This window comes from Polistes canadensis, unplaced genomic scaffold, assembly GCF_001313835.1.
Source record: "Polistes canadensis isolate GaletaPanama2010 unplaced genomic scaffold, ASM131383v1 scaffold_12, whole genome shotgun sequence".
Taxonomy (NCBI): domain Eukaryota; kingdom Metazoa; phylum Arthropoda; class Insecta; order Hymenoptera; family Vespidae; genus Polistes; species Polistes canadensis.
The window spans coordinates 1313347-1338400 of NW_014569559.1; the positions used below are offsets into that span (position 1 = coordinate 1313347).

A 25054-nucleotide genomic window follows, 5' to 3' on the forward strand; every position below is an offset into this window, starting at 1 on the left:
AACGAGATGCCCCTCCAACACTCGAAAATTTTCAAATGAACTATTATTTCTCTTGGTATTACTTAATTCTACTTTTATTTATATATATATATAAACAACTTCCTTTTTGAAAATTTGTATTCAACAGAGATAAATAATTAAGATAATTAATGCAAATTAATTTATATCGCAAATCGCACGATCAATTTTGATTTGAATAGTTTCTAAATAACAAAACGAATTTAAATAGATTTACAAATAATCAATAATACAAAATTAAATAAAAAAACATAAGAATTATAATTTCAAATAAGAAAACCGATCCTATTTAATCCCGTTGTAGAATAAACATTAATGAAAAAATAAAAGAACACATATTGTGCACGATCGATGCACGCGATCGGATGCACTTGGAAGAAATGCAACTTCCCTCTCTCCCCTTCTCCCCCTTTCTCTCTCTCTTTTTTGTATTCAACGCAATAAACATGTTTTAATGGGGTATTCATTGCTAAAAAAAGGAAAAATATGAAATAAATACGTTGAGGGTAGACAGACAGTACCAACTAAAACCCAAAACTTTTGAAATAAAAAAAAAGGTTAAACATGGTCAATAAAAATTCTTCGGTAGTTGAATAATAATAAATATTACAAATAATTAACAACAAAAGTGTAATTGTTAATACCTTTTCTTTGCATTTATACATTTTTGACGGTAGTTTGCAGCCCATATTGTTTGCAAATAAAATAAAATAAAATAAAAGGTAAGAAAGAAGGAAGGTAAAGAGAGAGAAAGAGAAAGAGAGAGAAACGAAAAGAGAAAGGATACAACACTAACAACACTTATGTGCAGAATGGATACGACGTCCCTCTATCACGTGCAGGCAGTTCCTACACGCGCGTGATTACTACGCCTTCTACATATACACGTAAAAAGATAGGATGTATTTACTCATATATATATATATATATATATATAATGAAAGACACAAATACATATACACATACGTTTAAGTATCGAGTCTCGCAAGCACGAACGGATATAGAGACCGGAGCCGACCGGCAACCGGTGCAGTTCGTTTTATGCCTTTTCGACGTTGAGTTAGTATAGTAGCAGCATATCACACAATTTTCAGTTTTAAAAAACAGTATTAATACAAAAATAATAATAATAATAATATTAATAATAGTTTTATTATGATTAGTGAAGAAACTTTTTGTTAGACGTAAAGAGTGAATGGTTAATGTTAATGTTAATGTGAGTGAATGTAAATGTGAGAATAAGACAGACAGATGGACAGACAGACGTATGTATTATGTACGTATTCACAAGTGTACACATACCAGTTAAAGTATTTTTCTTATAGACAATTAGAGTGAACAATTTGTTAGATAATTGTCTAACGAAGTATAATTAAGTTTAATTATTTCGGTTAACGATTATATGTATGTATTAGTTTTTTAAAAAGAATTCGTGTGAAAATTGTCGTCGTCATCGTTTTCTTCTAAGCACACACACACAGACACACATATATATATATATATATACATACATACAGTGATAGTTGTTTTTATTTTTCTATTTAAGTTTTTCCAGTTTAGTTATTTGTTGAATACACAATTTTTGTAAATTTATATTAATTATAAATCATATATCCCGTGTCGTGTCGTGTACGTGTGCGTGTTTGTTTGTGTGTGTATATATTCGTGCGTAAATACCGTCGATTATAAATGTTTCATCGAATTGCCGAGAGACTCGTCGTCTTCTTCTTCTTTACGCCGGTACTCCGCCATTGGAAAAGAAAGTTGGTCTTCGTGATTACATGAGTGTTGTTAACGGAAGCAACGGATATTATTCGCGTACAGTGAGTTGCATATTTTTATTCCCGAATATAAATGCAATTGATTATGATGATAAAATAATAATGATGATGATTATTATTACAACCAACAACAACGACAATGATGATGATGATGATGATGTGTAAGATCGAAAAACATCAAATAACAATACGACTTCCAACAAAAATCATATTTAATTTATTCATTTATATTTCGTTTATATTTTACTTATCTGTTTTTTTTTTTTATTTTTTTTTTTATTTCGATTAGGATACTATCATTATCGTGTATTCTCTTTTTAGAAAATGTAGGAAAATAAAAGAAAGGAATTTTGAGTAGAATGATATTCTGTAATATTTTTTAATTTGACTTTTTGTTCTTTTTTATTTTCCTATTTTATTATCTAGACTAAATATAAACTTCCCCTTTTTTTTTTTTTCTTTTTCGTAGTAATAATAATAATAATATTAGAGAGTATAGTTATTCCCTTAGTAAATCTTCCCACGTTGAATTAGGAAAAAAGAAAATAGGGAAGAAAAAAAAAAAGGGTCTTTATCTTCGTCAAGTTGGAATTTGTATTTTTACAAAAGTCAAATGGAAATTCGAAGAAAAGAAAAAATTAGAAACATATGTGTGACACGTGTCTCGATTGTTGGTATTATTATTATTTAAAAAAAAAAAGAAATGAATTTTGTTTCTGAATTAGAGAAAAGTTTTCTTTTGTTAGAATATCGTTGGAATTCGATGGGAAAGTTTTACGCGAACAAACTGATGAGTTTTCTCTCTGTAAATTATACCTAATGGATGATTCTCTTCTTCGTTCATCTATTACTGCAATTTATGTGTACTATTTCATATTTTTTTCTTTTCTTTTCTTTCTTTCTTCTATTTTTAATCTCGATCTTCTTCCTTATTTCTAAACAAACTTCGATTCGTTATTTATCTTCTATTTATTTTTCTTTTTCGATTCGTTTAATAAAGAAAATAATAAAATAATTATAAAAATTTGATTGAATATATACGCAATAAACAATAAGAGAAATAGTTTTTTTTACACAGTTTCTGTATTATAATATTAGAATATATATATATATATTTTTTTTTTGTTATTCATGTGAAAAGAAATAAAAAGGAAAATAAGTTATTTACCAAAAAAAAAAGAATATTGCAATGAAAAAAATATTAAAAAAAGAAATAATTATATCTTATCAAATGATTTCAAGTTAACGTATCAAATTCTTACCGGTGCAAGCAGAAAAACCGTAATAGTTTGCATTTTATCGTCCTTAGACAATTAATAAATCAGTAAGATAAGTCGGATATAATTTGAGAGAGTTTTTTTTTTTTTTTTTTTTTTTTAATATATTACCTTCTCTTTTTTTTTTTTAGCGATTAATGGGGAAATGTTGTTTTCGGTTGGTTTCGCAAAAGTTCTTTGTTGCATCGTTCACAAATTAATTCCTTTTATTTTTCTTTTCTTTTTAATAATATTATTTTATTATCATCGTCACACCACACATTATCATTATTATTATTATTAATCAATATTAAAAGTAACATCGTAGTAGGTAGCACATCATAAACTCGTTCTCGTTTATCAGGATTAATTGAATTATCACAGTTGCCTGATCCCGCCAACTTGTTAGATCAATGAGCGTGATAGATTCATCGGTTCCTTCGTGAATAAATTTTGCGCTTCGCGAATCAAGCTTTTCATCTTTAATCACCTTATTTCATTGTGTTAATAAATACAAGAACGTAGATCCTTGTGCTACACTTGTTTATGTATGTGTGTTGTATGTTATGCATTTTATTTTTCTCATTTTATACATAATAATCCTTTTTACACACCCATGGAAAATAATATTATGATGCAGTTATCTCATAGAGAAAATAATAATAATAATAATAATAATAATAAAAAAAGAACAAAAGAAAAATATAGATACTTATATAATAATATATTAATAAATAATAATAATAATAAGATATTGTATTCGAATATTATAAATTGAAACAAGTTTATTGCAATACTCTTTTCCAAATATAATAATAACAACAACAAAAAATATAAAAAGAAAAAACGTGCTTACGTTGCACGAATAATAATATTGTTTTTTATACGATGTTAGTAAATTAAAAGATTACAAAAATGTAAATTGTTGTGTTGGGTATTATATTATGATGGTGGTAGAAACGACGAAATATTATCAGCGGTCAAATGACTCATACCCGAGAGAATTTTACTACTTCTTCTTCTTCTTCTTTTTATTTTTTTTTTCTTTCTTTCTTTCTTTCTCGGGCCTTACGTTTGAAATGCTAAAACCGGTAGTAAAGAATCGTCCTTTCTTTCGTTTTATTCTTTTTTTGTTGTTGTTGTTATTTCTTGTAATGTCCTTTGAGAAAAGAATAAATCTTATAATAGAATAGTATTAAAAAAAAAAATCGAATCAACGTTCCAGAATAATTATCGTTTTCCTTAATCGTATTTTTAGATAATTACATTCTAAAACAATGATTGATTGCTATTCTCTTAGAAAATGTATAAAATTACATCACTAAATAGCAACAAAATTGTTGATGATATAACACATACACATATTCTATATATATGCAAATATATACATACAATTGGATAACTTACATAATACTGTGTCTATAAAAGGATGCGTTAACATAATTAGATTCAAATGTGTCGTAAAGTCGTAAAAAAAAAAGAGAAAATGGAATATTTACGACTGTAAATGCAATCTACCGAGTTTATTGTAACTTTACATGAAAAATGATTTGTCGTTTTCAAGTTTCAAAACAGCAAATGCAAATCCTATGCACGAGATTATTATTTTTGTTATTGTCTAGTTTGAAAACGTTTAACATACCGATTTTAAAATAAGAAAATATATAGAATAGATTGTATATAATATGTTAAATTTTGTTATTTGTTACAGCATTCGTGAGAATACATTGAACGGTATAATTCCTACGGAAGATTGCACAATTTGCAAAGATACGAAAGAGGAACGTAAAATATCCGAGGGTACATCGTTACTTTGCGTATTAAAACCACGTAAACGTAAGGAACGACGTGAATCCTGTTGTCAAGAACGAAAATTGATAAGGTATGATTGCATTTGATTTGTTTTTTTTTTCTTTTTTTGTTTTGAATCATTGAAATAATAGCTCATTAATCTAATAGTTTTCTTTTAAAGGTAACATATTTCTACTAAAATAAAAGTATTTCTATATATATAACATACCATACACACACACATTATCCTTATTTAGAAATAAGTATTTATAATATTTACGTATAATCATTTCAACTTCTTTCTTTCTATTCAATGTTAAACCAGTTAAAGTATAAATAAATGTGTAAGTTGATTTAACATCGATGTGTTACGTATTTTCAGAAGTAGTAGCGAGGAACGTGTTCTTGATACACCTAACGATACAGCGGATACGATAAGACGAGTTAGTAGTCACGAAGATTTCAATAGCGAACAACATTTGAACATATTGTCACAACTTGGACAAGACATGGGTCATGGTGTGGTAAGAAATATTTCATAAAGTTTTTTTTAAATCGATCCGATCAATGAAATTATATAGATACGTTATATGTATATATATATTATATTAAATAATTATTATAGGGGAAAGAAAAGAAAAAGAAAATAGAACAAACGTTTCTTATTTGTAGATGATATACACACTCTCTACCGGCCAAAAGTTTGGAATAAAACAACTTAAAAAATAAATAAAATTCAGAGAGAAAAACAGGATTATTTATAAGAAAAATAAAATGAATGCCTTGAACGTAACCGAGGTAGATTTATTTGTCAAAAAAATCTTATACGAGTAGTATTGTTTTAACGTTTTGTGTATATTAATTTTTCTTTTTTTTCTTTCTTTCTTTCTTTATTTCTTTCTTTCTTTCTTTCCTTATATTCAAGTGAATGAATATATTTTTTTCTTTTTTCCTATTTTTCATCGGAACGATATTGCATTTATTATTTTATTTTATTTTATTTTTTTTTGTTAACGATATAGCTTGATATATATTCTAAGCAAACTCCCTCCCCCCGCCCCCTTTGGCAATTAATTTATCCGAGTGTGTTTTTTTTTCCAATTGAATATTGTTCCGTGCTTCTTGTAAAAGTTGGTAATATAAAATTAGGTGCATAAACTGTACAAGAGCATTTACGGACAAAAGAGAACAATGTTAAAAGAATCTTTTTAAAAACGTTATTCACAATTATGTTAATGTTTAATATTTAACGTTAGATCGTTTGAAAATTGATCAGTATATTATTATATTAGATTTTTTTGATGTAAAAAGAAAACAAAAAAAAAAAGATTAAAAAAACAAAAACGATTCCAAACTTTTGATCAGAAAACTTATCCATGTGTGTATGTATGTGTGTTTATCTTTATAGAGATGCGGGGGTCTGCCTCTGCACGAGAGAACAAATGTATCACCAGTTTCTAAAAAACCATCCCCGGTACCATCACCGTGCGAAGCAGTGTTGGCAACCGAGAGATTCGAATGCGATGCTGAACGTTTAAGGAATAGTGAAAGATTTAGCAGAAGTATTACTCCAAGAGGAAGAAGACAAGCTCGTAGAAGAAGAATTCATAAAGTACCGGACACCGATCAAAGTTCAAGCAAGGTATATTAATTAATATCCTTGTTCAAAATAATTTTCATCTTGTTTTATTCATTTTAATTGAACAAGTATTTCATCCCGGATATTATGATATATATTTTATAATATAACGTTGTTTAATTGTTTTTTTTTGTTATAGGAAAATGAAGAACACGAAAATATTTATACCGTATCACCGAGCCCAAATGATCACAACGGATCACCGGCACAAAGTTTTCTTGAAATGTTGAGCAGTGGACCTAGCAGGTCTCCATCACCAGCTCGGCCGCCAACGGTTGATCACGAAGATGGAAATAATCCTAGTCTAACTAATTGGGGTTTTCAACATCGGCCAGGCAACGTACGTACTTTTAAGAAAATATGTATATAACAATGTTTTATAAATATAATATAAATCTAATATATATATATATATTTTACATTATATTAGGAAGAAGTTTCTGATGCAAGAGTAGAAGCTATGCTATCACCTAGAAATTCATTACTGGTACCTAGGAGATTCTATTCGGAAAATGATACGCAACAAAATGCTCCGAATATATCAGAGATTGGTCTAAAAAATTTGACCAAGCATATTAACGGTTTGAAGAAGAAGATTAAAAAATACGAGGATGAATTCGAAGAGAACTTTGGTTATCGTCCAAGTCATTCGGACAAAATGAGTAATCGTGATATCAAAAGATTGTGTACGGAATTAAATAAATTAAGGAAGGAACATAAAATGTTAAAGGAGGATCCGATTGGTGCGCTTATAGCTAACGCCAATAACAAATTAAATACTCCTGGAAGTCCAACTAATAATAATAACAGTCAAGAAAAATCAAGAACTTCGTCGATGGAGGAAATGGTCATGGAGGTGGAAAAGAAACTTACTGAGAAACGATTGAAATGCAATCGACCGGACAACATGGAGGAATTGACCTACGAACAATTGTTTGACGAAAAAACGGCGGTACAAAAGGCGCTACTACATATTGAAAATACCTTTGGTAGGCCAGTTTCCAAAGATGACAGATGTATCGTACGGCCGTTGTACGATAAATACAGAACTTTGAAAAGATTACTTATCAGATCAGGAGCGGTAAGTCAACGGGCCCCCTATTCCAATTATTATTATTAACATGTGCTCAATATTTTATTATATATATATATATATATATTTTTGTATTCATCCAATTTTACAGAGTAAAAATAAGGATAGTATTTCGGAGTTAGCAACAATCTTAGAACACGAAGCAATGGATTTTACTTCATCCGCTTTGCCAAACAATTCTACGGACGCGGAAAGAAGAGCTAGCGAACCAGATATGTCTCATAGAGGCATATTAGATTGTATTGAAACAGTAGACCAACTTCCAACCGATAGTGATAGTCAACACAGTAGTAGCGAAGGGAGTCGTAGCGCTGGAGAAAGTCTTCATGCTATGCCACAGTAATATTTATATTATATATTATTTAATAGCAATTAAAATTATTATATTGATCTATAAAAACGACGATCATCCCCAAATAATATAATTAAAATTGTTTTCTTTTTACATTTTTGTTTTTTTTTTTTTTTTTCAGAGAAGAATTATTGGTTCAACAAAGGATTACCAGGGAAGAAAAGAAACGTCTTCGAAGGGCTTTGAAGGAATTAGAAGCACAATTTGAAGCTCGAGCAGGACGTCGTATGCAAAGGGAAGATCGTGGCCCCCAAGTCACGACCGTTTATGAATCTTACAAACAAACTAAGGCAAGACTTAGACTGATCGATGCTCTTTTGGCTAAGAATGCTTAATTTCGATAATAAATTTTAATATCTATAAAACGGATATGGCATGTAACTATTGAAAATGAGAAAGATGAAATACTTGCTATGTTTGTATTTGATAATTGAATTCACATTGATAATATCCGATACCTAAATAAGATTGAATTTGAAGGCCTGCAAAAGATTATTAGAAAAAAAATGCATCCACGTTAAACCAACAAGAATAAATAGCATGTGTGTATGTCTAAATATATACAAATCAAAATGCTTTTATGAGAAAAAAAAAAACAAAAGATAAAGGAAATACATCTTATTAAAGTAGAGAATCCTATTAACTTTCACAAGTCTGTGCGTTCTGATTAATTATTTATAATCGTACATCTTTCTCTCTCTTTCTCTCTCTCTCTCTCTCTCTCTCTCTCTTTCTCTCTATCTATCTATCTTTTCTTTTCTTTTTTTTTTATTCCTTTTGTAGGCTCGTAATAATTATCATTTCAAATTTGATTGTTAAATCACCGGTTACCATCGTGAAGTTATATTTGATTTGTTTTTAAAAATATTGTAACATAGATTATCGATCGAATCACTTTTGTGTCTGAGAATTCCCAAGAGAATATATATATATATATTCCGCAATAGTATATAAATATATATACAAAATAAATATATTATCATTAACAAAAACATAAGTAAAACAAACAAACAAACAAACAAAAAACAAAGAAAAACGAAGATGACGAAAAAATTTTTTCGAGTATAATTGTATTGGTGGCCTATGTAAAGTTTTTATGAAATACGTGTCTTTATAGTAAATATCATTTACCATTATACGCAAATTTTTGAAAAGTAATTACCAGTTTCTTTCACTTCACATGGAAGTTCGGACATTTGTACTTTAACTATTTTATGGTAATATTATTATTATTATTATTATTATTATTATTATTATAAATATACGTTTTATCATAAACTATTTATTTGTATTTAGGCTTTAGGTACTATTTTGGAAATGCAAGAATAATATAAGGAAAAAGCAACACCTACAATATTGTTATACACATGCTGATAATATGCTATAAAAAATAACCACTGTTTGATTACAGGGTTTAACACACAAGTAATCACAAGTTAATACATATACATATATATATATATATCAATTGATTATTAATTGACTATTTAATACTTAATCTTTGTAAAAGTATTTCAAAACATTTATGTTCATTTTTATTAAAAAGTAATCGTTTAAACGCATCTATTTTAATTCACAGATTTACGCGGATCTTCGTGACGAGTAATAATTTTCCGTTTTATTTTTATTAGGAATGAACAAATGCGTATTTTAATTGAATCAATTATTTCTTACACATGTTAAAAATACTGAATAAAGTGTGCACTATATTTGTATTTATATCTTTAAAGAAGAAATAATTTCTAGTTGTATGGTTTCTATACGACTGGGGAAAAGAAAAAAAAAAAAAGAAAAGTAAATTTATAATCGAGAAATATGAAGAACGATTATGTATGTGATTACTTGTAATATAAAGAACATTTAAGAGATATCACGTGTTGTAATTCTAGAGTACTATAGAATGTTACAATCTTGTAGTGTATTAAACATGCTCTTCGCACTATGAACTCTATGATTTTTGCATTACATTTTCTGCGAGTAAAATTTCAAGGCCGATTTGTACGTCTTGTAAAAGGGTAAAAAGAAACAATATGATCTAGATAGTATAGAAACGGCCTTAAAATGTTACTCAATTAAATTTTTTTAAAAAGGAAGCAAAAAAGTATAAAATAAAAAAAGACCTTTCGACCAGGAGTGCTATCTCTCTTTCTTATTTGAGTTTAATAAAATTTGTTTAAGATAATGAGAAAGAAATGCTTGTAGATTTAATAACGATGAATGAATGCGTTATATAAATATACATCTTTCGATAAATTCGAGTGTGTACTACGGTCGATAAGAACTTCAATAAAAAGAAGAAGAAGAATTTTGTTTATAATGTAATGGCAACAATATTATTATATCTACGCTTTTTATATACATATATATATATATATATATATATATATATATTTATTATTTTATTTTATTTTTTGCTGCTTTTATACGAAAGAAGCGTTTGTTTGTGCACATACGCTTTTTTTTTAACGATAAACTCTTTGTATGCGTTTTTCCTTTACATCTATTTTTTATATTCATTTATTTTGTTTTAACTATTATTATTATTATTATGATTTTATTTTTCTCACGCGTAAACTAGCTTTTGTGTTGTTAAGCAGAAGTTTAAGATTTATTTGAAGAATAATTATATACTCGCGAAAAGACAAGCGGGAATCACGTATGAATTATTTTACCGTAATTGCGAAAAAGTAAAAAAAAAGGCAAAGGAGAAGAAGAAGAGAAAAAAAAAAAAAAAGAAAAAGAACAATTTTTGAGACCAAAGCATTTTTGTCTGTGATATGATGAGAGATAAACTTGTGTTGAGAGATAGAAGAAATTGTATGCTTAAGAGGGTACACATTTGTTCGTAATTACTTTATGGAAAATTATGGAAACGTGTTTTTGAAAATTCTTCTGGATGTGGTTGAAATTATCAATTCGTTAAATTGATTACAATATCAAAGTCATTAACGATAGGATTGTATTTTTTTAAGAGAAATAATTGGTATCAAATTTCAGCACGGTGATTAATTATAACAAATAAACAAAAAACATACTTATGTATACACATGAATATCATATTATTAAAAAAAAAAAAAAAGAAAAAACCAAGAAAATAAAGAAAGAAAAATCATATTACTTCTTCTAAGATAATTAATATTTCTTAAGACGATTATAAAGTATGCTTTTTATTAAATAATACTTCCCGTGCTTTTTTTGTAATTTTAATATATCAAAAATAACGAATATAACGATAACAACTCCAATATCAGCAGAAATAAAAAACAAGACAAAATCTATTTATGCCAAGAATAATTGCTTCGCTAGTGGTAATAGCATTATTAGATTATAATACCGAGCTTCTAACAAAAGCTTCTTCCTTTCTCCAATTTGCTATATTTTGTGATGGGACATAAGATTTATAATTATTATAAATAATAATTATAATTTCTCGCATTCCACTGTATTCAATGCAACATGAATAGTTAGGCTTGAAGTCATATCAATTAAACTTGTTTGTATCTTGCGTTATTTTATCCGTGTTACAATTTGAATTTCATAAATAGTCGTCGGATATAATTTCCTATTGATATTACAATCAATATTTATTTCTATTTTATTTTATGTAATTACAACCATAAATAATTTTTTACGTTTTCATATCCTCTTTTTTATCTGTACATAATAATTCATTGTGATAATGACTCGCTATGCCACTGCGTCCTGTCTGTGCAGGACAAGGTGGATCTTCTCCTAAATTTTGTTCAACTCCTTTCCAAGATCGTTCTTGAAGAAATTGCGCTCCTGCATTGCCAATAGCGACAACACCTATTTTGAAATTGAGTATTAACGTAGATTTTGATTACTAATTTTATACGTAATTATAACTAAAACATTACCTGGTGTTTTTAAAACTAAAGCATCCATTTTATCTATACAAAGACTATCCTTATTTGTATTTCTAATTTCTCCAGAAATCAATGAAATGTCTGTTTCATCGGATGTTTTTAAATCGCAATAATTTAAACCACCAGGCAGTATTTGCCTAAAATCAATACAATATTGTGTAGAAAATTTCCTCGAAGCGTTGAATGCTAAATCAACTTCAAAAGGCATTAATATGGGTCGCAAGAAATCTCGAGAATCAAATATCTCATTCTCTGAGCATGCTATTACAACAAAGGCATCGATCTAAAATAAAACACACATTAAATATCCATTTTAATTATTATAATTAAATTAACAAATTGGTAAGCCAAATATTGTGTACGTACCTCTAAAAAATTAGCTAATTTAGTTGGATCTATTTTACCAACGGATAAAGTATACGTTTTCTTATTATTTTGTTTAAGAGTATTTTTAACCATTGATATACATTTCAAATAATCTTTGATTCCTAACGTAGCTACCACTATACCAACTATTTTAGCATCTTTAAGCTTTTCAACGAGAAATCGTCTTCTTTTCAACCAGGGTGAATTTAATACGTTAAATTCAATGACTCGGTTATTTTCAAAATAATACCATTTCTTCGCGGGAATAGTCATTGCTAACGTTGAAAATGTTTTCCCATTTTCTCCCAAAAATATTGCTTCATAATCATTTATCGTAGAGTCATTTTCTAAATTATATACTCTACCTAAGACAACAGTTTCTGATGAACTTTTCGAATCCGTAAATTCCACGTTTGATGTACAATTTAAATAAGATAAAATTAAGTTGTTGAATGTAAGTTTTAAGCTGGTGTATATAGATTCTGCAAAAATAATAAAATAATATAATTCTATTGCTCTGTGAACTATAAAATATGATTAATTTTATTAAAATAAACTATAATTACTTACCAATCAAATGTGCATAAGCTACGTCATAAAAAAGTATACATTTTTTGGTTGTATCTTGTAATGCTTCCTTAAGCTTATCTTGAAAGCACGTTAAATCGATGTTTCTTTTTGGTAAAACATGAAAAACCGATATTTGATTTACAGGATTAAGACATGCATGTCCAAAATGTATTATACCATCAGCATTGATATGTTGAGCAGTAATTATATTGACACAACAACTGCCACACGTTGTGTCTCCCAAAATATATACTTTTCTATTTAAACATTTTTCTAAATTTAATGCAATATTCACTGAATGTAACAAAAGTTCATCTGGGAATTGTAAACATACCTATAAATATATATCATTTTTTATATATTAAAATTTATCCCCTAATATTAAATGTAAAAAAAGAAAAAAAGATACAAACCTTTTCTAAATTATTTGTTTCAATCCACTTTACACATTTTTCTATTTCATAAGGACACTCATTGTCAGTTTGACTTTTTAATTGTTCATCCACATTCTTTGAATTGTTCATCGTGATATTATTATCTGATAAATGTTCATTCATAATGAAAAATGTACACGATTTATTATTGCGCAAGAAACATATTTAAAATTATTTCATTGCAATTTTTCAATATAAATAACTTGCAACACGTCATGTGAAATAGAATTAATATAAAAACATTTTAACACTATTTTTCATTAGGATTTAAATACTTTACAACAGGAATTATTATGTACAATATATCGAAGAAATTTAGGTTATAAATAAAATTAAAACAGCGATTACAGCGGCCGTTATTGTAAACTACTAATCTTCGTATTCGATGTATCGATTATCATTTGTCGAAAAATATTTTCGATATATCGATCATCATCTATCGAAATATATTTTTTAATACGATTCCTAGATGGCGTTAAAGTTTTATTCTTTCTCGATAGTATATACATATATAAATATAAATTGTGCGTTTAGTAAGAATGTTTACAAAAAATAGAAAATGAATAATTCTCATTCAATATTTTATTCCTGTATTAAAAATGAATATAAAATAAAAGCGGCTTTAATAGTGCGCTCTATTTGATGGCGCAATATATACCAATTTTGTTGTGCTGATTACTCTTGCTTTAAATATTGTCTGTTCAACTGTTGATAACATCACATATTTTAGTTTAAAATTTAATCGTTATAGCGTGCAGTGGTAATCTTTTATATATATGTATATATAGTATAGGATATCTATGTAGTTACATTTATTTTACGTACAATTTTAATAATTTGTTGATTAATCGTGATAAATATTTAACAAATTATTGTTTGTGTTTTATCACATAGATTAAATTTAATATAAGCGTAAAAGCTATGGATCAATATTTAGAAATTTTGAATGGTTACATTTACGACGATGATAAAGTGGTAAAAACAAAATTATTGTTAATTAGAAAAATGTTTCCGCTGATCGGTTTTTAATAATTTGTTTACTTATGTCTTATCATTTTTTTTTATACAGGTTACATACAAATGGCTAAGCAAAGAATTGGAGGTCCATGTAAATATAGCAAAACAAGTCTTATGGGAATTTTGGCAGAAACATCAAAAAGAAGATAACATTACATCCACTGTCATGTTGATTGGTTATTTAAAATCCGGTGGTATGCGGGTAGAAGTTGTTAAACAATCAAATTTGGATACAGCCAAAGATAAATTTAATAAAATAATATCGGAACATTTATACAGTATACAAAAATCTATACCTGACTTAGAATTTCTGTTTATAAATGATGAAGGAGACGTCAGGTTTAGTGCTATTAAATGTAACGAAAGTATTGAACGTAGTGATGAAGAATTGTCTACTTTAAGATGGGGATCACTTTTCAAAGATCGTCCTGTTTCAAAAATAAATAATGTAAAATCTCCAGATAATAAACCCGAAGAAGTCAAGATTTCTGAAACAATTAAACATAATAATAATCAGACAAGTAGAAAATCAACGGATAAGAAAACTGTTCCCGTGTCGCAAAAAACTGGCTTCAATAATCTTTTTGGAAGGGCCACTAATAAGGAAAATAATGTTAAACCATCGACTTCGAAAGATATTAAAAATAATAAAGAAATAACTCCTGAAAAGACATCCGTTGATAAATCAAAGTCATCTTCTAAAGAAAATCAATTTGTCAAGAAGGAAGAGAAGAAAGGTATTTCTAGTTATTTTGGAAAAAATGCAAATGTTATACAAGATTCTCCTAAGGAAAAAGAAACAAAAAAGGGACAAACGAAAGAAAATCATAATGTGAAAGATGATATAGAAGATAATACAGAGATAGAAGTTATTCCTAATAAAAGTAATAATAAAAATAATAATAAAAGTAATAATAAAACTGTAAAAGAAAAACGTGGAACAAAACGAAATCGTAGCAAGGAATCTAAAAATAAGACAATTAAAAAACGAAAACGTATAATCGTAGACGATTCGAGTGATTCTCAAAGCGAAGATGAGCATGTAATATCAGAATCAGAACCAGAAGTTGAGGAAATAATTAGTTCAGATCATTTAAAGAAATCTCCTTCTCCTCCTCCTATGATAAATAATAATGGTAAAGCAAGAATTCTTAAAGTTGTTGATCGTACTTACGAAGAAGATGGTTTTCTAGTAACTAAAAAAGAACACGTATATGAAACTTGTTCAGAAGATACGACAGAAATCAAAGAAAAAGAAGAACGTAAAAATGTTGCTAAAGTAGAGACCAAGAAGAAACAAACTACGTTAATGAGTTTCTTTAAAAGATCTTAATGTACATAATGAGTTTATATATATATAGGTAATTAAATCATATTTTTAAAAAGTATATAATGCTTTATTCAATATTTTTGATATATATGCATATATCATTTTTTAATTAATTTATTTTTTATAATAAAACAAATATATAGGTATATGCATGTTTGAAATTATTATATATACCAATATTTGTCATTTCTTCTAATACTAAAATTATTAATTAACATTCCTATTGTGTTATTCAATTTAATTTTACAATAATAAATAAATAGATAGTTTCCAGTTATAATGTTTGTAATAGTTATAGTTTTTATATTTGTAAAATAAAAAGTTTGAATAATTTTCAATTGAATTTGATAGTTTAACGTTCTGAGCTATAAATGATATCTAAAGATATTGATACTTGTGTGTGTATGTGTGATCATTTACTTGGAAGTGTTATCAGATATGTTATCGTGGATAGAATGGTGAATGTGTCAAAGTTACTATTACTTGAGTAATATTAAAGAAGGTAACTGTGAACCAATACACGATGAAATGTCTTCCATTATGAATCATATTCTACGCAATAGTTGGATTATTACTTTCTTTTTTTTAAATATTATATTTAAATGTAAAAGTGATATATGTACAACATGTTTATGTTCTATCAAGGGTATGTAAAAATTCTTATGCATTTGGTATAATTTTAATTTAATCCATATATTGCAGGTACAGAAGCTATTATTAATTGCCATGAAAAATTACTTACTAGTAATAACATAATTCAGATGAATTCATTAATGTTAGATCAGTATCAAAATGTACAAGAATTAATTTTATCGAAGAACAATTTGACGCTTATTTCATCAGCTATATTTATAAAACTGAAGCATATGAAGAAGTTAGATTTGTCTGATAATTTTTTGTCCGAAATGTATATTGATGCATTAGTAGAATCTAATAATTTAGATGAATTAAATTATTCAAATAATAAATTGAAATTTTTTGATAATATAATATTTGATAAAATATCAACTATTACGAAATTGAATTTGAGTCATAATTATATTGAAATACTTAAATCGACAATTATGTCCACGCCTATTACTAATTTAATTGTTCTTGATCTTTCTCACAACAATATAACTTTTATTGACGATGCATTTTTAAAAGCATTTGTGCACTTACAATACTTAAATTTATCATTTAATAAAATCACTTCAATTTCTGAAAATACTTTTTTGCAACTTCCTGATTTAAGAATACTTATGATAAGTAACAATTTCCTCTCGTTAATAAATTTTAATGAATTGCCAACAAATTTAACTGAATTAAACATAGGATACAATAAGATCATAAGATTACTTTCTGAACCGTCTCAAATTCACGTAGCAAATATTAACTTTACTAATATTTCTCAGTTAAAACATTTACATTTAAGTGGAAATAATTTATCAAATTTTCCAAATATGACACTTCGAAGACTAAAAGTATTAGATATTTCTAATAATAATTTTTCTCATATTCCGATACATTTATCATCAGAAAATTATCCATCACTTAACACAGTTATTGTCAGTGGCAATCCAATTAAAAATTTAACATTGTACTCTAAATTAAAATTACAATCATTCGTCGCAAATAATATTACATTTGTTGAAAAAATAAATTATGATACGTTCTTAAAATTGGAAGCACCTACAAATGATTGCATTAATCTTACAATATCTAATAATGAGAAGCTAATCTTCATCGATGAGAGAGCTTTGGATCATATGAATGCATGTTTCGTAAGTACATTTTGGTTCAACTATCAATTGCAATGATATGTGTTCGTTTCCTCCTTATTCTTGACATTATTTTTTTATTATAAATAAAAATTCTCCTTTATTTTGTCTTCTAGGTAGATTTAAGTAACAATAAAATTAACTACATATCTCCAAAATTGTTATTATCATCTAACGGTACTCTTAAAATAAATAATGGCATTAATTTGCAAGGAAACCCATTTGCATGCGACTGTTCCTTACAATGGATGTTAAGTGATCTAATACCACAACTTTATGTTATAAATCCAAGCATTTTGAATAATTTAAGGTATTAAATAATAATTTTCCTTAATGATAATTATATTATTGTAAGAAATTGAAAATGTTTTTACATTGTTAATAGATGCGCAACTCCTCTGAGTCTATCGAATAAAAGAATGGTACATTGGTACAAGTGGAAGAAAAAAATATTTTGTGACGACATATCTGAATTATCCAATCTTTCAGAAAAATATATGGTACACATCGAAGGAGTGTCAGAAAAGAAAGTAATAACAATTGAATCTAGTCCTGGATTATTAGCGATCTTAGGCAGTGCTATCTTAGTATTAATCGTTCTTTTTGTAATCGGAATTTTATTGACTCAAAAGTTAGAAAAAAAAAGATCTCGTAAGAATAGAAGATTTTAAATAAGCATCAGATCAAAAATATTCATTTATAAGAAAAATATTTGTATAATTTATATTTAATAAATCTCAGCTTTTTTTTTTGTATCTCGTTAAAATATTTATAAAATGATTTACTTATCGTTAAAGATTATTGCGTCAAGAAATTGAAACTAAAAATAAAAAGACATATTTGTCATTGAATCAACGATAAAAATAGAAATAGATGATGCATTTTACCTTATTGGACCAACCTTATTTATTTTAATTACATTGATATTGTATTGGACATTTTTTAGAATATTTTTATACACTTGGACGCAAAATGCATTTCATTTATAGATCGATTTCTAAATATCATCTATCTGCCATTCACCTGATTTTACTGGAATCGATGGATTTTCTCTCAGTTCATTCAAAAAAGAACATATATTTTCATAATATCCAGGTTGACACCATGTTTCGTTATGTGTACCACCAGAAATTGGAAGAATCTTCTTACATCTACTTTGACAATTTTTATAAAGTTCTTGCATCATTCCCGGTGGTACGAATGTATCAGCTAAGCCAGAGATAAATAATGTTGGTACTGTCATCGATCGTATTTTGAAATTAGATAAATACTGCAACAACGAGATAATAATATCATTAACAAACAAAACAAAACAAAAATAAAGGAGTAAGACAAAATCAGATTAATATTTAGAATAATGTGATAAAATCTTGAAATTAACGTGCCTTATTCTTATATATAAAAAGTGGTAGATATAAGAAAAATTTGGATCCTACAAATGCTGCCATGTCAGGAATACTTGTAAATGTATTTTCAAGTATAAGACACCAAATTCTTCTTGCATTTTCTTCCCTAGTTGCTAAATCAATAGCTATTGCTCCACCTTTATAAGATTAATACGAATCATTATATATTATTACTGTTATTTAAATGAGATCAGACATACGACTCACCCAATGATCTACCAAATACAATAATTTCATTAGTGTTAATATTGGGTTTGGAAGCTAAATAATCAATTCCTGCACGAGCATCCATGTACAATCCTTCCTCGGATGGTGATCCTTGTGACAATCCATAGCCTCTATACTCCAGCATTAGGATATTGCATTGAATATTACGGTAGAGACCAACAACATTATGAAGTCTGCTTACAACATACATCATAGACTAATTTGTATGTTTCAAGAAGAATGAAGACAAATGAGAGTAGTTTTCTTTCTAAATGGTCTGACCTATGTCCTATATTTCCAGCATTCCCATGTAGAAAAAGTAAGGTTGGAGCAATCTTTGCTCTATCTTCAGGTTGAGGTATGAAAAACATGTGCAACATAGTACCATCTCCTGAACGCGTGTATATACTTTCATATGGCAAATTGTACGTAGAAGGGGCAGGAACGTAAGAACGAGAATGAGTTGGTGATCCAGGATGATAAAGTAATTGATCCTCTCTGTGATATAATACAACTATAAAAATGATTTAATGGATTCATATCATATCTCTTTCAAATAAACAAGAATTATTTATAATTTAGTGTAAACGTTACATTTTATATAAAAAGAGAAACTAACCTACAGTAGTAATACATAGCAAGCAGAAAGCAAAAATACAGCTGTAAAACCAGTATAATAAAAAGAGGAACAGAATGTATGCACCAGAAAATATCCAACGTTTCATAGCGATTCCACCAAGTAATTTAATCGGTCGACTACGAGCTAATCTCATACGAAAAGACATTTTCTATTTTCATCTATCAAACTTGATTTGATAAAGTTATTAATATATTTTTTGCGGCGTTCGTTAGATTCAATTTAAATTGATTATTTTAATTATTTTTATCAAGCCACGCGTTTTTTTTTATCTTCATTAATTGTAAACAACAATTGTTATTATAAATATGATTTATATAATTGTACATATATAAATACTGGTCGAACTATAACCTCAAAATATCTTTTTTTTTTATATATGTTTAAAAATTGTATATTAAAGTTAGACACAGAATGGCCACGGTATAAAAGTAAACGATTAATCTATTAAATTAATTCATAAAATATATATGTTTCGTACATCAAAATGATGTTACGGAAGGAGGTTTTGTTGATACTCTATAACGTGGACTTATATTTACTATGTAAATCATTAATCGCGTTCCTATAAAATATGTTGTATCATCTTGCGATTTCATATTGTATATAAACTAGATTCATTTTATAAAACTTTCAATGTTAATTTATGAATTATTATTAAAATCATTTCCAAAACGATAAGATATAACACGTTATACTCTTTCTGTCAAAAATAATAATATACTATCGATATCTATTCGTTTTACTGCGCCTGCGTTTTAGTTTACTATGTAATGCTGTTTCATGATTGGTCGAGTATAGACGTCATATACACTTCTGTACAATTATTGGTTAGATTTAATAAGACAAATAAGCGCGAAATTTAAATTGAATTGTTAATATGTTACGTGTATGTAAAATGAGAAATAGTAATTATTTATTCTATATAATTTGTTTGTAACAATATACATATAATGTTGTAATGAAATATTTGAAATTATGTTATATTCGTTTGTTTCATTTCTCCGAATCTTCCAGGAGTAAAAAAGCTGAGTATTGTGCAAACTAAAAACAAAATAGTAAAAGTTAGAAATATGTATATAAATATATAATTGTAAAAAGATAATAGAGTAAAAAATAATACAATAAAACGTACAAAAGAGTTGTGATGCTACTATAAGTATCAATGGTAGGCAATAATTATCTATTAAATAACCAAATATCCAATTTCCTGCAAATGCTCCAATACGAGAACAGAAAGCAGCTAGAGAAGCTGCCATCATTCTGTAATTAATTAAAATAAATCAACGTACAGTGAGAACTTTGTAGAACTTTGTTACAAAAAAAAAAATGTAAAAACAAAATTTTCATACCTTAAATTTGTAGGAAAGATATCAACAATTATACAGAGTGTTATACTTAAGCATACAGACGTTAAAGCTTCAAAGATACTAGAGAGTATGAGATTTTGTGTTGATGATCTTATAAAGAAAAATCCTATGGTTACTATAGTAGAGAGGAATGTGCAAATTACTGAAACATCGAAATCAGGATGTTTTTTTTCTTTTATCAAATTAATAATATAATAAAAATTAGTACTAAAAAAAAAAAAGAAGGATATTTACTTATATAAATTTTATAACCCGTGTATGTAACAGTGAGGGGTAGAATAATACTCAATGGCAAACAACCCAATCCTACAAGAAGTGTATGGAAAAATACATTATCGTGAATATTATTTTGGCAATCGTATATATCGTATTCTAATACCTGAAATAAAAAATAAAATAGTATAATTTTTTTCCTTTTTTTTTTTGTAATTAGAATTATGGAACGTATACGCAATGTCGAATATTTTTCTATACAAATTACGTTGTCAACGTAATATATGTTATAATAACATTTATAAAAAAAAAGTAAAAAAAACATCCGACACTCCGTATTATAATAAATGGTATCATTTGCATTTACTCGCCAATGTTTTATTGTTATCCAGTAGATTTATTTTGGAAATTTCGCATATGCTCGAACTTTTTCCTGGATACATTTTTTCATATTTAGCGAACCTTTGAAACAATTCCGGAAACCAAAGCATCAATGTATAATAAGAAGCCGTAATACACAATATTAAAACAAATACGTTGAGACTTTTCATAACGTGTGGTAATTTAAAAAGAGATATTGTTTGTATATAAGTAGTATATATTATAGTTCGCCAAGATTTGATTTTATTATTATCGTTAGAATTTTGATAATTATTATTCATTTTCAAAATATCGTACAAAGGATTTTTACTTTTGCCAAGTATTTCCTGTTAAAATATAAACAAAATTTATTGCATAGAATTGAAATTGAAATAATGAGATAATTGTATATGATATTATATAAAAAAAATACTAACGAAATAAGTTTCTTCGGGTTTTCCAGTATTTTCCGTATATATTTTTCCAAGTAGAACAGACAATTCTGACATTTGTTTATTTTCGCAAAGAAATTTGGGACTTTCGTTGAAATACAATGACCAAACGCCGATTGTTAACGATGGTAGGGAACATATTACGACGAATAAATTCCAAGAATTAAATGTAAATGGTTTTACATTGATATCGAATTGCAATGGTATGATGAGCCAACCGATAACTGTAAAAATTAATTGAAAATAATCTTATATGGATAGTAATTGATTAAACGAACGAAAGACAAATAGGAATAACTAACGGAGAAATATTACGTAAAAATAAAATATAAATAGAATTTTAATAAAAATAATGTTGAATGATTTTTACCTGGTGCAGCGATAAGACCCGATGTCCATGCCATTTCTAACCAAGAAAGTAATTTCTCTTTGTATTTTGTTGGTTGACATTCACCTAAATAAACGAAAAGTGTCCCACTTTGTCCGCTTATCCTACAAAAATATATAACTTTTGCTTAATTATTTATTTACTTAATTATCCACACTTTTAATGGGAATTACTTTTATTATCTTTCGCAATTAACATGAAAAATCTTTTCATATTTTATAACGCGATGAATAATATTTTTGTTGGAAATAAATATAAACAATGAAAATTACTCACGAAAAACCGCTAAGAAATTTGAATAATAAGAAGAATCCGTAATTCGGTACTATGCCAGATAAAAATTCGAACGTTCCTTGAAGAAATAATGAAATTTTTAAAGTGTTTATTCTACCTTTGATTCCGGCATAACAACCCCAAAACCAACACCCTGCTGCCATTCCTGTATATATATATATATAAATATAATCATTAATTAAAATTATATAACTTGGTCCTGTAAATTATTTTATAAATAAGAATATATTTGGTTCAATTTAATTTTATTCATTAATGAATAATAATTTAATATTTATTTATATCTTAATGTGTTGAATATAAATGTATTACAAAAATAGTATCGCAAATGATTAATCCACAAAGTGTGGTCTCACGATTCATAACAACTATGGCAAACCGTATATTTTTATCTTTTTTATTTTTATCATTTTTATTTTTCATTTATTTGTTGAAACTAAAAGATAATGTCTGAGGAAAAAAAAGATCAATCATCAAAGATTGATTTAATATTCGCAATTATATTTTTATCAGAATTTTAGACGCATGTAAATTATTTTCTTCGAACAGTTGAACAAACGTTACGTTGTAAGACTTGTGCGTTAATTATCGGACATATTTTTTTGCGAATATATATTTTCCGCTATGAAAATAAAGAACAGACGAAAATGGAAATTAGATAATTATTGAATAATATTTATTTCGATTTAATATTCGAATCACACACACACACACATAGATTGTTGTTTGTTTCTACGTTCGAACATCAGTTTCAATAATTTCTTTCAATTTTTTTTAACAATAAACGTTAAACTATGTATGTGTTCTAGTATTTAATTTTGTACTTTTTCTTAGAAATAAATTTCAAATCTATTGTTCTCAATTTGTGTGTTGAATGCAATTGTTGTCTGTATTTTTATTTAGAACACACTGTTTATTTTTATACTTTTCGTTAATGCATTGTGAAACCGTGGATCTTTCACAATAACCTTGCGTATTTCTTTTTAAGTTTGAATTACTATTAAAAAAAAAAAAACAATTAATAAAATTAAATTGAACAAAATTTATTCTCGTTTAAGAACACATTTCTTTTTTTTTTTTTTTTTTTTTGATAGTCTATACAATTTATTACCAATCAAAGATATTATATTGATATTTCCTTTGTCGATAGTACTCATTTGAAAATCGCATGCTGCGGAAGGAAGAATAAATCCGATACTGCATATACTAAGTGCTGTGTTTGCATAAACTAGACTACAAAGGACCATTACCTTCAGATTAAATTTTCCAAAACCTAATTGCGAATAATATATAAACAAGTATTTAAATAAAAATAAATTAAAAACGAATTAATACATATGTAACATGATTATGCAAAAGAAAAAGAAAAAAACAAAAAATAAATAATTAATTTTTATGAAGTAATATAAATACAATATAACACGAACCTGTCTCGTTAAGGGCAAGTTGTACGCTTCGTTCCAAATCAATTTCGTTAGATAAATCTGCAGTTAAAAAATATAATCGAACGAATTGTTGTCGTAACACAGAAAATAATTGAATTTCAAATTTCTACAATATATTTTTGTTTTTAATAATCTTACCTGTAGATACTTCTATTACAGATGATTTCATTTCTATATCTTTTGTATCCATTGAATATATAAATTTTGTCGATTAATTATAAAACAATTAAACGTAATAACGTATTCCCCCACCACATATATCAAATATAAATGATCATAAATAATAATAAATATGAATTAATAATGTAACACAGAAAATAATTGAAAAATATCACCAAAGTCCGAAACAACGTTATCGAAACATCGAATTTGCATTGTAAGTTAAATTACAATGTGATACGAGAATTAATATTATAGGAAAAATAAATTGCACAATTGTCTTATTCGTCGTCGTCGTTGTATGGATTCGCATGAGAAAGCAAATCGATGTTGACCGACAGAGGAGAATTCAATCAAACTTTAATCCGATGCGCTTGCTGCCTTTTAATAATATGTGTATTCCCCCCACCCCCCCACCACCACCACCACCACGACATTTTACATTTTACATTTGACTTTTCTTTTCCTCTTTTTTTTCTTTTTTCCCGTCTAACTCATGTTAGACGGAAGACGAGTGTATTTTATACGCGTAGCATGTAATCGGGCAAATAATCATACAAAGTATTGAATTTCCTCATAATTTAAAAACGAATAATAATCATTAACACCAATCGAATCTGTGCAAAAGGTGACTTGTTGAATAAAAATATTTTTACAAAACTGTCCTCCGATACTTTCGAACGTTTCATTTATTTTTCTTCTTCTTCTTATTTTATTTTTTATTATATATTTTATTATTTCTTGATCTGGTAAAAACAAACAAAACAAAATGTATTTCCATTCATTTTTCCCCAATCTTTATTCGAATAATTTATTCTTCTTATTATAA

At 27.1% G+C, this 25054-nt stretch overlaps 6 protein-coding genes across 10 annotated transcripts in view; 3 read left to right on the forward strand and 3 right to left on the reverse strand.

The window, feature by feature from the left end:
- Positions 1-10235, forward strand: part of LOC106793231 (protein FAM13A) — a 22029-nt gene extending 11794 nt beyond the window's left edge. The window contains exons 5-11 of the mRNA XM_014760009.1: positions 4767-4937; positions 5229-5370; positions 6255-6488; positions 6625-6825; positions 6916-7566; positions 7670-7917; positions 8052-10235. Of these exons, the coding sequence (XP_014615495.1) occupies positions 4767-4937; positions 5229-5370; positions 6255-6488; positions 6625-6825; positions 6916-7566; positions 7670-7917; positions 8052-8265 (1861 nt within the window). The 3' untranslated portion in view covers positions 8266-10235. The remainder of the gene's footprint in view (positions 1-4766; positions 4938-5228; positions 5371-6254; positions 6489-6624; positions 6826-6915; positions 7567-7669; positions 7918-8051) is intronic.
- Positions 10236-11471: 1236 nt separating this feature from the next.
- LOC106793232 (diphthamide biosynthesis protein 2) lies at positions 11472-13547 on the reverse strand. Its single transcript, XM_014760010.1, has 5 exons — positions 13167-13547; positions 12754-13087; positions 12184-12665; positions 11809-12100; positions 11472-11737 (listed from the first exon to the last, which is right to left on the reverse strand). The coding sequence occupies exons 1-5, from the start codon at positions 13308-13310 to the stop codon at positions 11559-11561; spliced, it is 1431 nt and encodes a 476-aa protein (XP_014615496.1). The 5' UTR covers positions 13311-13547; the 3' UTR covers positions 11472-11558.
- A 169-nt stretch (positions 13548-13716) lies between these two features.
- Positions 13717-16254, forward strand: LOC106793261 (DNA polymerase delta subunit 3-like). 2 transcript variants are annotated; one of them, XM_014760060.1, is made up of 4 exons: positions 13717-13947; positions 14082-14162; positions 14257-15565; positions 16237-16254. In XM_014760060.1, the coding sequence occupies exons 2-3, from the start codon at positions 14109-14111 to the stop codon at positions 15535-15537; spliced, it is 1335 nt and encodes a 444-aa protein (XP_014615546.1). In that variant the 5' UTR covers positions 13717-13947; positions 14082-14108; the 3' UTR covers positions 15538-15565; positions 16237-16254. The 2 variants fall into 2 exon arrangements, with proteins under 2 accessions (XP_014615546.1, XP_014615544.1); XM_014760058.1 differs by having other exon boundaries at positions 13731-14162; positions 16237-16253.
- Positions 15721-18046, forward strand: LOC106793259 (slit homolog 3 protein-like). Its single transcript, XM_014760056.1, has 3 exons — positions 15721-17297; positions 17411-17604; positions 17680-18046. Exons 1-3 carry the CDS (start codon positions 16296-16298, stop codon positions 17963-17965), a joined length of 1482 nt encoding a protein of 493 aa, XP_014615542.1. The 5' UTR covers positions 15721-16295; the 3' UTR covers positions 17966-18046.
- Positions 18047-18049: 3 nt separating this feature from the next.
- LOC106793262 (alpha/beta hydrolase domain-containing protein 13) lies at positions 18050-20007 on the reverse strand. Of its 2 annotated transcripts, none has more exons than XM_014760062.1 (5): positions 19527-19632; positions 19190-19405; positions 18908-19101; positions 18680-18837; positions 18050-18564 (listed from the first exon to the last, which is right to left on the reverse strand). In XM_014760062.1, the coding sequence occupies exons 1-5, from the start codon at positions 19541-19543 to the stop codon at positions 18292-18294; spliced, it is 858 nt and encodes a 285-aa protein (XP_014615548.1). In that variant the 5' UTR covers positions 19544-19632; the 3' UTR covers positions 18050-18291. The 2 variants fall into 2 exon arrangements, with proteins under 2 accessions (XP_014615548.1, XP_014615547.1); XM_014760061.1 differs by having other exon boundaries at positions 18052-18564; positions 19190-19421; positions 19527-20007.
- Positions 20008-20439: 432 nt separating this feature from the next.
- LOC106793257 (synaptic vesicle glycoprotein 2C-like) lies at positions 20440-24604 on the reverse strand. Of its 3 annotated transcripts, none has more exons than XM_014760053.1 (11): positions 24205-24604; positions 24049-24105; positions 23733-23894; positions 22604-22766; positions 22310-22431; positions 21925-22163; positions 21499-21834; positions 21149-21293; positions 20897-21056; positions 20680-20807; positions 20440-20588 (listed from the first exon to the last, which is right to left on the reverse strand). In XM_014760053.1, exons 1-11 carry the CDS (start codon positions 24254-24256, stop codon positions 20521-20523), a joined length of 1632 nt encoding a protein of 543 aa, XP_014615539.1. In that variant the 5' UTR covers positions 24257-24604; the 3' UTR covers positions 20440-20520. The 3 variants fall into 3 exon arrangements, with proteins under 3 accessions (XP_014615539.1, XP_014615541.1, XP_014615540.1); XM_014760055.1 differs by having other exon boundaries at positions 23733-23854; positions 24205-24234; XM_014760054.1 differs by lacking the exon at positions 23733-23894.
- Between the last annotated feature and the right edge of the window lie 450 nt (positions 24605-25054).

Excerpts from the sequence above, each read along its gene's own strand:
- LOC106793232 (XM_014760010.1), bottom strand. The coding sequence starts at position 13,310 with ATGAATGAACATTTATCAGATAATAATATCACGATGAACAATTCAAAG. Across the intron at positions 13,088-13,166 it reads AAACAAATAATTTAGAAAAG|GTATGTTTACAATTCCCAGA; the intron begins GTTTGTATCTTT and ends ATATATTTATAG. Across the intron at positions 12,666-12,753 it reads AGCTTATGCACATTTGATTG|AATCTATATACACCAGCTTA; the intron begins GTAAGTAATTAT and ends TTATTTTTGCAG.
- LOC106793261 (XM_014760060.1), top strand. The coding sequence starts at position 14,109 with ATGGATCAATATTTAGAAATTTTGAATGGTTACATTTACGACGATGAT. Across the intron at positions 14,163-14,256 it reads TTTACGACGATGATAAAGTG|GTTACATACAAATGGCTAAG; the intron begins GTAAAAACAAAA and ends TTTTTTATACAG.
- LOC106793259 (XM_014760056.1), top strand. The coding sequence starts at position 16,296 with ATGAATTCATTAATGTTAGATCAGTATCAAAATGTACAAGAATTAATT. Across the intron at positions 17,298-17,410 it reads ATCATATGAATGCATGTTTC|GTAGATTTAAGTAACAATAA; the intron begins GTAAGTACATTT and ends TTTGTCTTCTAG. Across the intron at positions 17,605-17,679 it reads AGCATTTTGAATAATTTAAG|ATGCGCAACTCCTCTGAGTC; the intron begins GTATTAAATAAT and ends CATTGTTAATAG.
- LOC106793262 (XM_014760061.1), bottom strand. The coding sequence starts at position 19,692 with ATGTCTTTTCGTATGAGATTAGCTCGTAGTCGACCGATTAAATTACTT. Across the intron at positions 19,102-19,189 it reads GCTGGAAATATAGGACATAG|ACTTCATAATGTTGTTGGTC; the intron begins GTCAGACCATTT and ends TGTTGTAAGCAG. Across the intron at positions 18,565-18,679 it reads TTTTTATATATAAGAATAAG|TATTTATCTAATTTCAAAAT; the intron begins GCACGTTAATTT and ends TCGTTGTTGCAG.
- LOC106793257 (XM_014760053.1), bottom strand. The coding sequence starts at position 24,256 with ATGGATACAAAAGATATAGAAATGAAATCATCTGTAATAGAAGTATCT. Across the intron at positions 22,432-22,603 it reads AAATTTCTTAGCGGTTTTTC|GATAAGCGGACAAAGTGGGA; the intron begins GTGAGTAATTTT and ends ATATTTTTGTAG. Across the intron at positions 21,294-21,498 it reads TGGATAACAATAAAACATTG|GTATTAGAATACGATATATA; the intron begins GCGAGTAAATGC and ends TTTTTATTTCAG.